The 12,562-nt window shown below is 44.1% G+C and overlaps 1 protein-coding gene across 1 annotated transcript; it reads right to left on the bottom strand.

Moving 5' to 3' along the window:
- Positions 1–224: 224 nt before the first annotated feature.
- LOC128070629 (odorant-binding protein-like) lies at positions 225–12,562 on the bottom strand. The gene is made up of 6 exons (XM_052663936.1): positions 12,485–12,562; positions 11,872–12,011; positions 6,345–6,412; positions 2,423–2,533; positions 457–558; positions 225–244 (listed from the first exon to the last, which is right to left on the bottom strand). Exons 1-6 carry the CDS (start codon positions 12,560–12,562, stop codon positions 225–227), a joined length of 519 nt encoding a protein of 172 aa, XP_052519896.1.

The raw sequence follows: 12,562 nt of genomic DNA, 5'->3' as shown, positions 1-12,562 counted from the left end.
TTAATCAACCAAACTGTTTGCAACTTAATATGGCTCAAGAGCAGCGAAATTATGGAGCAGAGAAAAGTCTTTCGTGACACGTTTAAACTGTTGAGATAAACATTTCACATGCATGGAATAACGGTGTGACCTTCTTACTTCATCTGGAATGGGCACCATTAATAACGGATATTTTTTTTTTTTTCGGACCATGTTTACTTACATAATATCAGAGTCACTGGTTTTCACTCCTCTGGACAGTCATCTGGGGAAAAACAAAATGGGAGAAATAAAAGAGCCACCAATTACTAACATTCCCAGCATCTCCAATGTTTCATTCTCTCTTCCTTTTTTTAAATAACGGATCTTAAAAGAGATGACTTGTGGAAGAAGAAATTTTGAATAAGCTGATTTGTTTCCTGATATTTACATACCAGGTGAATGGTATGGTCAGGGAAAGAAGTATAATTCCATTACCATTATCGATGAAATTCCGGATATTTTCTTCTGGAATCCCTCTTTCTCTCACTGCATTCCTGAACTCCTCTTCGTGTTTTGGATCAACATTATTTCCTGCGCCTGTCAAATCACCGTGCAAAAAGCAGAATTGTGACCCCTGGGAACCCATGGATATTCCTAAATCTACAGAACCATGAATGGAACATGCCAATCAGATGTTCACTTGTATAATCTAAGACTTTCAAACGGTTGCCACAAGACAGACATATGCTTTCTGTCTTAAGAATTGAACCCAGTCCAACTTGGTGAGCAGGACACCCTCCCCCTCAGCATCAGGAGCTGGATGACAAAGACTTGCCAGGATCTCCATGAATCTGGGCCTCAGTTCATCCTAATATGGAACCTACTTGCTTCTCACACCTTCCTCGTGTAGGTAACTGTCACTCATCTCTGTTTCTAGACCCAGCTTATTAGGAAACATGCTTCTCTCCTTCCACAGACACATTCTCCACTTTGCACTTAATGCCAGAGGGCAATTTACTCTTTCATGAACCTACCGTTCTACCCAATAACCTTTTCTGATATAGACACCTGTTGTCCCCAAGGCACACACACCTCTCAGGGCTTCTGTGTGATTAGGGAGTGATGTCAGTGTTCATAAGAACAATGCATTTGAAACATGGAAAAGGGCAAAGATTTATCCTGTAAGTATCTGTTTCAAGGCTTACAGTACGTCAGAAAACTGATATTGTATACAAACACATAGCTATAGAATCTGCATATATATGGAATCTAGAAAGATGGTACTGACAATGATCTTATTTACAGGGCATTAGTGGAAAAACTGTCATAGAGAAGAGACTTATGGGCATGGGGAGAGGGGAGGAGATGGTGAGATGTATGGAGAGAGTGACATGGAAACTTATATGACCATCTGTAAATTAGATGGAAAATGGGAAATTGCTGTATGTCTCTGGGAACTCAAACAGGGGCTCTGTATCAATCTAGAGGGGTGGGATGCGGAGGGAGATGGGAGGGCGGTTCAAAAGAGAGGGACCTATGTGTACCTATGGGCTTCCCTTGCGGCTCTGCTAGTAAAGATTCCTCATGCAGGAGACCTGGGTTTGATCCTTGAGTTGGGAAGATAACCTGGAGAAGGGAAAGGCTCCCCACTCCAATATTCTGGCCTGAAGAATTCCATGGACTGTATAGTCCATGGGGTCATAAACAATCAGACACGACTAAGCAACTTTCACACAAGCACATGTATGCTGCTGCTGCTGCTGCTGCTAAGTCGGTTCATTCATGTCCGACTCTGTGCGACCCAATAGATGGCAGCCCACCAGGCTCTGCCGTCCCTGGGATTCTCCAGGCAAGAACACGGGAGTGGGTTGCCATTTCCTTCTCCAATGCGTGAAAGTGAAAAGGGAAAATGAAGTCACTGAGTTGTGTGGAACTCTCAGTGACCCCATGGACTGCAGCCCACCAGGCTCCTCCGTCCATTGGATTTTCCAGGCAAGGGAAGCAGATGTATACGTATGGCTGATTCATGTTGATCTTTGATAGAAAACAATGCCATCCAATAAAGAAGTTATCCTTCAATTAAAAAATAGATAAAAATTTTAAAACAAAAGAAAGTCAGTCTCATTATAGCCATGGCATGAAATTAGTTGAAATATTAAATATTTCAACATTTAAAAGTTAACATTTAACATAAAATATTAAAAAATGATTCAAGTAAAACTTCCTTTTTAAAATTTCAACAGAAAAACATCATCTTGAAATGTCTGATGATGTGATATTCTGCACCCTATGGCCTCCTGTTTCTTGGTATATTGCCTTCCAGGATCCTTAATTCTGTGAGCATAAAGATACAGGCCTTGCACCCTGAGTACTGTCAGCACCTCCTGATATTCTGAATGAGTCTTGACAGTGGACATGTAACATTGCCATATCAGTGGAAGTTTTAGGATGTCATACCTACCAAATAATCCCACCAGTTCTGTCTCCTTGCCATCTGGATCCACGTTGAGATGATGCACTATGAGATAGTCCTTGTCCCCACTAATGAGTTGAAATTCATTGTGACCCGCGTCTGTGAGAGTGAGAAAAGATACAAACAGCCCCACCTTAACTAGTTGTCAGTTAGATTATTGCGGCATACGGTGGGCATGAAGAACGGTCCATTGTGTATTGACCCACTCACTCCATGTGTGCACAGAATGCTACCGTTAACCACGGCACGGAAAGGAGGCATGGCTTTTTCTCACCCCCACCTTTTCCTACCATTTTCCGGTCACTCCTTGCTGTCTTAGCAAGATGCTTACCACATTAGAACGTGTGTTCTAATGAACCCCACAGATTCTTTTTCTGCATTGTTTCTTGACTTGCTGAGTCTTCCCTGCTGCCCGTGGGCTTTCTCCACGTGTGCTGACTGTGGAGTGCAGGCTGGTGTGGTGTTCGGGCTTCTTATTGCAGGGCCTTCCCTTGTTGCCGAGCACAGACTCTGGGCTGCGGGCGCTTCAGTAGTTGCAGCTCGGGGGCTGTAGAGTGCAGGATCAGTAGTTGTGGTGCATGAGCTTAGATGCCCCATGGCGTGTGGGATTTTCTCAGACTAGGGATCAAACCCATGTCTCCTGCCCTGGCAGGCAGAATTCTTATCCCCTGGACCACCGGGGAAGTTCCTGAGAGTGGTTTAAAACATCATGAACGTGTTATCAAATACAGGTTCTAAAATTCTTGGATGTCTGTTACCCCGGCCACAAATTGATATCTCTTGACCAACCTACCTTGAGTTCATCACCTTCTGTTCCTGAGTGCATACGCCAGGCCCGGCAACCTTGTGAACACTTTAAGTATTGTGTTTCCCGAGCCCCTCAGTCTGGGGTATGACACAGCTCACTGGCTTGTCTGTTGGTGCGAAGACAGCTTACCTAGTAGGACGTGAAGGCAGTGACCACCTAGAGGTGGCCTCCTTCCGCACCTGGGCCGCTGCCCCTGCTCTCCGTCCTGCCCGTCCTCTCTGCCCCATGCGTCTGGACAAGAAGCAGCTCTGGCCTACTGTGCATCACACTGCACTCTCTGCATCCCTCCTCAGTCTCCTGGCCTCCACCTCACCTTCCTGCAACCACTCAGCAACATGCGATGTAAAAACGCCCGTCTGTGTTCCTGAACCTTGCAAACACCACTTGCTCCGTCTCTGAAACACTGAAAATTTTTAGTGTGCTTGTAAAAAAGAAAAAAAGCAGCTTCAGAGTCTCATAGCCCTGACAAGAATATGCAATTTTCCCAAGGGCAGGCCGAGTCCACCAGCCTTGCCCCCACTGGGACAGAAGTTCATACTATGCATGTCCTCAGATTATCAGTGACCACCTGTGGTTCACCATGGCTTCACAAGGTGGGCATAGCAGCATCACTGAATTGACTGTCATGTTCATGAACAGATGAGACAGTGAGAGTAACCTGTCTTCTGGGTGTCAGCTCACCATCAAAGCCACTGCTGTACTGCGCCTGATGCCAGTACCCCTCACAGTCTCCAAAACAAAGCTGAAGACTGCAATGGCTGGTCCCCAAGAGACCTTCCAAGACGCCTTGCCCTTCTGTTTATCTCCCTTGTTTAGTCACTGTGGAAAATTCAAGCTAAAACAGATTGTAAAAATAGAGAAGCGGAAAGACAGTGGAAGAATTCACAATTCAACCAAGGGAAATCACAGAATGGGAACAGGAAAATGAAATCATAATTTAGAAAACATCATATGTTAGAAGTTATCAATGAAAAGGACGGGGAAAGATTTCAGGCATGAATTTTACTAATGTGTGATCATCGCACATGCGCTGTGCCACTACTTAGTTTGGGTAAGGGTTGTGATCACATATGATGTGTTTAAATTTCAGTCAAATATGTTACCCCTAGGCCATGAGAAAATAATAATGTTATTTAGGGCCATTATAAAGAGCTCAGAGATACGAAGCTTAGCCAGCATTCCCATTGCTTTAAATAGAAGCTGTGTTTACGGTTGAACTCATGATGATTTCCTTGAGTTCAAGTTCATCCATCTCATCTTGAATGGACTAAGATATTATAAGATTGTTTTTAAATAGTGAATGGCACTAATGTGCCACCTCAAGATAGACCCCGAGACCTCAGTTCATAAGCCTGTTGTAAACTATCTGTGAGAATTCTATGAAAGCGAAATTGTGCACTCATGTTTAGCCACGTTGTTCTGGTTGATACATAATTGCGATGCCACGTCTGACTCTCCATGACTCCACGAAGTGTACCACACCAAGTTCCTCAGTCCTCCACGATCTTCCAGAGTTTGCTCAACTTCATGTCCTTTGAGTCGATGATGCCATCCGACCGTCTGATTCTCTGTTATCCCCTTCTCCTCCTGCCTTCAAACTTTCCCAACATCAGGGTCTTTTCCAATGAGTCAGTTCTTCGCAACATGTGGCCAACGTACTGGGACTTCGGCTTCAGTATCGGTCCTTCCAATGAATATTCAGAATGTATTTCCTTTACAATGGATTGATTTGATCTCCTTGCAGTCTGAGGGACTCTCAAGAGTCTTCTCTAGCACCATCCTTCAAAGCATCTGTTCCTTGGTGCTCAGCTTTCTTTACGCTCCAAATCTCCAATCCATACATAACAAGGGGGAAAAAAAAAATACTGTTGAGTAAACGGATTTTGTTGGCAAAGTGATGTCTTTGCATTTTAATAAGCTGCCTTGGGTTGTCATAGCTTTCCTCCCAAATACAAATTTTCTTCAATTTCGTGGATGCAGTCACAATCCACAGTGATTTTCGAGCCCAAGAAGATAAAACCTGTCACTGCTTCCAGTCTTACCACTTTCTATTTCCATAATGTGAGGGGACCAGATGCCATGATCTTAGCGTTTCTGAATGTGGAGTTTCAGACCAGCTTTTTCAGTCTCCTCGTTCACCCTCATCATGAGACTCTTAGTTCCTTTTCATTATCTTCCATTAAAGTGGTATCATCTGCATATCTGATGCTGTTGATATTTCTGCCAGCAATCTTGATTCCAGCTTGTCATTCATCCAGCCTGGCATTTGGCATGATGTGCTCTGCATATAAGTTATAGAAGCCACATGAGGATATCTTGTACTCTTTTCCCAATGGGAACCAGTCCTTTGTTCCATGTCCAGTTCTCACTGTTGCTGACTGACCCACATACAGGTTTCTCTGGAGCCAGGTAAGGCAATCTGGTATTCCCATATCTTTTAGAATTTTCCACACTTTGTTGTGATCCACACAGTCAAAGGCTTTACCATAGTCAATGAAGCAGAAAGGAAAAAACTTTTTTTTTTCTTTCTAGAATTGCCTTGCTTTCTCCATGATCCAGTGAATGTTGAGAATTTGATCTGGTTCATCTGCCTTTGCTGAATCATGCTTATACGGTTGGAAGCTGTCTGATCATGTACTGCTGAATCTTAACTTGTAAGACTGTGAGCGGTACCTTGCTCACATGAGAAATGAGCCCGACGGTGTGGTAGTTGGAACATTCTTTGTCATTTTCTGTCTTGGCGATTGAGACAGAAACTGACCTTTTCCAGGTCTGTGGCCACTGCCGAGTTTTCCAAAGTTGCTGACACATTGCTGCAGCCATTTAACAGCATTGTTTTTTAGGATTTTAAAGAGCGCAGCTTGAATTCTGTCACCTCCACTAACGTTGTTCATATAATGCTTCGTAAGGTCCACTTAACTTCACAGTCTAGGATGTCTGGATCTGGTCTCGTTGAGTTACACTCCATTGAGGGGAGACGCTTCAGTTCCTGACCTCTGATTTTTAGTAGGAGCAGAATTCAGATGTATGGGGTTATTGAAGAAAGATGAGACCAAGATTTCTACCTGAATATACTCTTTCCAGTGAAACGTTCATACTTACAGTCAACAGCATAAAAGTTTCCTTCCTTTGTGCCTGAGACATATTTTTCTAGGCATTCTCCATTCTCCCTTAAAAAAAAAAAAATGCATATTCAAGGTAGTTGAGTAAGACAATAAAAATTTGATGTATAATTAGCATTCTTTCTGTATGACACCCAAGAATATGTGTCAGGTATCACCTCAGTGCTGGTGAACAATTTGACCTTCAAAAGGGACAAAATATGTTGTCTCATATGCAGTCACTGTCAAGTGACAAGGATGGTTTGTCTACACACTAAATCTGACTAGTAGTTACAATGACAACCTGCAGATACAGACAGGTCAGGTGTAAAGCCAATAAACATAGAGAAATCTAGAATTTTAGGAAGAAAGGAAAAGGATGAACTTTTCCTTTATATATATAGTTTCTGAAAACAGAGAGGCATAGGCATCATGACAAACCTGGGGGATTGTCACAGCCCTGGCAGTGAGCCATTAGACAACGAAAGTGGAAGTGTTTGTCACTCAGTTGTGTCCGACTCTCTGCGACCCCATGGACTGTAGCCCACCGGTCTCTTCCTCTGTCCGTGGAATTCTCCAGGCAAGGAGACTGGAGTGGGTTGCCCTTTCCTTCTCCAGGGGAATTTCCGAACCCAGGGATCGAATCTGGGTCTCCTGTATTACGGGCAGATTTCTTACCCTCTGAGACACCAGGGAAGCCCTTAGTAGACCATATGAGAGCCATCAGGCCTTACGAGACAATATGAGATCCTCCAGGCCTCATTACACAATGTAAGAACCACCAGGGAAGCCCTCAGTAGACAGTATGAGAGCCAAAAATCACAAAATTTAAAAATGTTTAATTTTCTCCAAATACACAGTGTTCCTCCATCACAATACCATATGAGGATTAAACCTGAAAGACACATATCTGTATACAGACACATTTCACACTCACAAAGACACTTGCACAAGCAAACACTTAAGTACACGTGATGTGCTTATATGTTATGAAGAAATTTATGCATATAATATATGATACGTATATATTGTTACCTCTGTAACAAAAGAGGAAGTGGCTTCACATATGTCCTCTGTACATGTATGTGAAAAAAGGGGCATTTGGCATATATAAAGAATCTTTGTTAAACTAATACTAAAAGAGAAATAACCCTACAGGTACTGGATTAATTTTTGAACAGACACCTTGGAAAAGAATGCCCACAGTGAAGTGTGGTGAGTGTTCTTAGTCAGTGAAAGTGAACGTGCAAGTCATTCAGTCATTTCTGCCTCTTTGTGACCCAATGGCCTATACATTCCATGGAATTCTCCAGCCCATAATACTGGAGTGGGTAGCCTTTCCCTTCTCCAGTGGTTGTTCCTGACCCAGGAATTGAACTGGGGTCTCCTGCGTTGCAGGCAGATTGTTTCTTTACCAAGTGAGCTTCAGGGAAGCCCTCTTAGTCATTAGGGAACTGAAATGCATAGAAATCACTGAAAAACAACCACAAAGTGGGAACACAACAATTATCCAATATAACCTCAAATACACACAATTTTATCTGAGCAGACAAACTCCTTTCATTTGGCGTGGAAAACGTGATTCTTTGCATATGCAGACAGTGACAACTGCTTTAAACATTGTGCTGAGTGATGGAAGGTGGGGAAAATGATTCATAGAGCATGTTTTTCTCGCATGAAGATCCAGAAAATTTAGAAAGTGCAGATCTGTCTTATCTACGGCTCTAGGGGTAGAAATTTGATGATGAGAAAAGAAAAAGACAGTATGAAATGGCAAAAAGATAGCACACTGAAAGATGAAAGCAAAATTCTGTCTGGGGAGCCCTTACGAATAGCTGTGAAAAGAAAAGAAGCCAAGAGCGAAGGAATAATGGAAAGATATTCCCATTTGAATGCAGAGTTCCAAAGAATAGCAAGGAGAGATTAGAAAGCCTTCCTCCGTGATCAGTGCAAAGAAATAGAGGAAAACAGTACAATGGGAAAGACTAGAGATTTCTTAAAGAAAATAAGAGCTATTAAGGGAATATTTCATGCAAACATGGGCTCAATAAAGGACAGAAATGGTATGGGCATAACGGAAGCAGATGATATTAAGAAGAGGTGGCAAGAATACACAGGAAAACCCTACAAAAAAGATCTTCATGACCCAGATAATCACGATGGTGTGATCACTCACCTAGAGCCAGACACCCAGGCATGTGAAGTCAAGTAAGCCTTAGGAAACATCACTACGAATAAAGCTAGTGGAGGTGATGGCATTCCAGTTGAACTATTTGAAATCCTGAAAGATGATGCTGTGGAAGTGCTGCACTCAATATGCCAGCAAATTTGGAAAACTCACCAGTGGCCACAGGACTGGAAAAGGTCAGTTTTCATTCCAATCCCAAAGAAAGGCAATGCCAAAGAATGCTCAAACTACTGCACAATTGCACTTATCTCACACACTAGCAAAGTAATGCTCACAGTTCTCCAAGCCAGGCCTCAAATGCACATAAACTGTGAACTTCCAGATGATCAAGCTGGATTTAAAAAAGGCAGAGGGAACAGAGATCACATTGCCAACATCCATCGGATCATCACAAAAGCAAGAGAGTTCCAGAAAAACATCTACTTCTGCTTATTGACTATGCCAAAGCCTTTGACTGTGTGGATCACAATCAACTGTGGAAAATTCTTCAAGTGATGGGAATACCAGAAAACCTGACCTGCATCTTGAGAAATCTGTATGCAGGTCAGGAAGCAATAGTTAGAACTGAACATGGAACAACCGACTGATTCCAAATCAGGAAAGGACTATGTCAAGGCTGTATACTGTCACCCTGCTTATTTAACTTATATGCAGTGTACATCATGAGAAATGCTGGGCTGGAAGAAGCACAAGCTGGAATCTAGATTGCCAGGAGAAATATCAGTAACCTCAGATATGCAGCGGACACCACCCTTATGGCAGAAAGTAAAGAAGAAGTAAAGAGCCTCTTGACGAAAGTGAATGAGGAGAGTGAAACAGTTGGCTTAAAGCTCAACATTCAGAAAACGAAGTTCATGGCATCCGGTCCCATCACTTCCTGGCCAATAGATGGGGAAACAGTGGAAACAGTGGCTGACTTTATCTTGGGGGGCTCCTAAATCACTGCAGATGGTGATTGCAGCCATAAAATTAAAAGATGCTTACTCCTTGGAACGAAAGTGATGACCAACCTAGACAGCATATTGAAAAGCAGAGACATTGCTTTGCAAACAAAGGTCAATCTAGTTGAGCCTATGGTTTTCCCAGTAGTCATGTATGGATGTGAAGTTGGACTCTCAAGAAAGCTGAGTGCTGAAGAATTCATGCTTTTGAAATGTGGTGTTGCAGAACACTCCTGAGAGTCCCTTGGACTGCAAGGAGACCCACCATCCTAAAGGACATCAGTCTTGAATATTCATTGGAAACACTGATGCTGAAGCTGAAACTCCAATAATCTGGCCACCTGATGCAAAGAACTGACTCCTTGGAAAAGACCCTGATTCTGAAAAAGATTGAGGGCGGGAGGAGAAGGGGACGACAGAGGATGAGATGGCTGGATGGCATCACGACTCAATGGACATGAGTTTGAGCAAGTTCTGGGAGCTGGTGATGGACAGGGAGGCCTGGCGAGCTGCAGTCCATGGGGTCGCAAAGAGTCGGACACGACTGAGTGGCTGAACTGAACTGAACTGAAGAAAAGGAGGTGTGCTGGAGAAATTTTATAACTGTTTTTAAAAACAAAACTGTTTCTATTTCTGAGTGTGTTGTGTCTTTTTGCCACTCAGGCTGCTCTCTGTTGCCGAGGGCAAGGGTCATCACTCTCTAGTTGCAGTGCCGGGATTTCTCACCATGGTTTATTCTCCTCCTGTGGAGCATATAGCTATATATAGCATATAGCTCAGTCATCATAGCACATGGGCTTACTTGCTCCCGGGCACGTGGCGTCCCTCCAGACCTAGATGGAGCTCATGTCTCGTGCATTGGCAGACAGATTCTTAAGCACGGAGCCACCAGCTAAGACTAGGAGAGAATACTGGAGTGGGTTGCCATTTCTTATTCCAGGTAAAATTGATTTCAGAAAGATTCAGTTCAGTTCAGTTGCTCAGTCGTGTCTGACTCTTTGCGACCCCATGAATCGCAGCACACCAAGCCTCCCTGTCCATCACCATCTCCCGGAGTTCACTCAGTCTCGCATCCATCGAGTCCATGATGCCAGCCAGCCATCTCATCCTTGGTCGTCCCCTTCTTCTCCTGCCCCTAGTCCCTCCCAGCATCAAAGTCTTTTCCAATGAGTCAACTCTTCACATGAGGTGGCCAAAGGACTGGAGTTTCAGCTTTAGCATCCGTCCTTCCAAAGAAATCCCAGGGCTGATCTCCTTCAGAATGGACGGGTTGAATCTCCTTGCAGTCCAAGGGACTCTTAAAAGTCTTCTCCAACACCACAGTTCAAAGACATCAATTCTTCAGCGCTCAGCTTTCTTCACAGTCCAACTCTCACATCCATACATGACCACTGGAAAAACCATAGCCTGACTAGACGGACCTTTGTTAGCAAAGTAATGTCTCTGCTTTCGAATATGCTATCTAGGTTGGTCATACCTTTCCTTCCAAGGAGTAAGCATTTTTAATTTCATGGCTGCAGTCAATCAGTTATATATATTTATAAAGCCATGTCTCCAAGCATAGAACATGTAGTGGTTTCTTTTCTTGATATTTTTATTCCACACAATGCATACCTGAGTTTACATGTTCTCATATGGGGGGATAACTCGTGAGCAAATGTGTTGATTTCTGCCATACTTTCATGTTCCTAGGAAGCTGTCTTTGGTATAGTGGACATTCCATGAATGGTACTTAGATCTGTGTGTGTGTGTGCTTGATAGCTCAGTCCTGTCTGACTCTTTGTGACCCCTTGGACTGTAGCCCTCCAGGCATCTCTGTCCGTGGGATTCTCCAGGCAAGAATACTGGAGTGGGTCGCCATTTCCTCCTCCAGGGGATCTTCCTGACCCAGGGATGGAACTCCTGTCACATGCATTGGCAGGCGCCTGGGAAGGGACTTGGGAACGTCACTAGGGGCTCCGAAGGCTTTGGGAAACTCAGTGGTGATGAAACCTCCCGTGAGGAAGCCCCGAGGGCAGAGCTCACTGTTTGCTCTCCCCTTGCTCTCACTTCTGTGCTCAGTGGGAACTGTCTCTTACAAATTCTGCAGGAAGGAGTTCAGCCCCTGGTGGGGACTCTGGGCGCCAGGACACGAGCCTCTTCTCTCTGCCGTGTCCCTCTTCCCTTTACTGAGTTGATGCCAGTAGTGCTTCCGGGTTCTCCCTCTAAGCAGAATTTTCAGGACATTCCCTGGAGGCTCACGGTGGAACCACCCTCCCCCCAACTCAGAGAACTTGCCCAGCCTCACAGCTCAGGGCGTCTTCCTCTACCACCCAGAGAGCTCCCTGCAGGCAGGGAAGAGACACCCTCCCTCAGTCTGGGGTTTACAGTTGTTTTCCTTTTGGGTGATTTTTACTTACTTGACGTAAAAATGCATCACTATTGTGCCATTTTCTTCATCAAACTCAATGCAACGCATGAAAGCGTAGAATGGCCCACCCTCGGTGATCTTCTCTATGTTATTGGCTGCCGTGTAATAGTTTAACCATCTTCCTGTGAACTAAAAGTTAAATTCCCTTCAGAAATCGCAGTCCATCTCTGTAAATTCTGCCCAACATCATCCCTCAGGAGTTTCCCTGCCCTTTCACTTAGCCGAAGTTACCTATCTTTACGAACACAGCCCTAGGTATAAAATCATAGGAAACCTCATGTCAGATTAAGGAAATAATTGAGGTATTACTGAGATAGCTTGAGCTATCTTGTCAAATGCAACAGCCCTAATCCAGCAGCTGTGTGGTCTTCCTTCCATTTTACAAGAGTAGTGAACAGGCATGAGACCCAGTGAATGGATGGTAGAGATGATACAGACATCACAAACAGCAGGTATAGAGCCCGTGAATGGAGCAATTCTCAGTTGCAGGGACATGGCTAGGCTTAGCCGTCCACATGACCAAACCTCGAAAGGGACACTCACCTCAACACTCACTAAGACTTCCTCCCAAGCTAGGACCACCGTTCAAATGCCCCTGGTACCTGTGAGTTCTCTCCGTGAGCTTCACCTTGACTGGCAACAAGCAGACCAAGGACAAGACTGCACAGCAGAGCCTTCAT

This window comes from Budorcas taxicolor, chromosome X (assembly GCF_023091745.1).
Source record: "Budorcas taxicolor isolate Tak-1 chromosome X, Takin1.1, whole genome shotgun sequence".
NCBI classification, from domain to species: Eukaryota; Metazoa; Chordata; class Mammalia; order Artiodactyla; family Bovidae; genus Budorcas; species Budorcas taxicolor.
Note: the sequence above shows the minus strand (reverse complement) of the source record. Positions and strands in the feature narration are given on the sequence as shown.

Bases quoted from the DNA above. Each gene is read 5' to 3' on its own strand.
- LOC128070629 (XM_052663936.1), bottom strand. From the start codon at position 12,562: ATGAAGGCTCTGCTGTGCAGTCTTGTCCTTGGTCTGCTTGTTGCCAGT. The intron at 12,012-12,484 runs GTACCAGGGGCA...TTTAACTTTTAG, and splicing joins CTCACGGAGAGAACTCACAG to TTCACAGGAAGATGGTTAAA. The intron at 245-456 runs GTAATGGAATTA...GTTTTTCCCCAG, and splicing joins CCGGAATTTCATCGATAATG to ATGACTGTCCAGAGGAGTGA.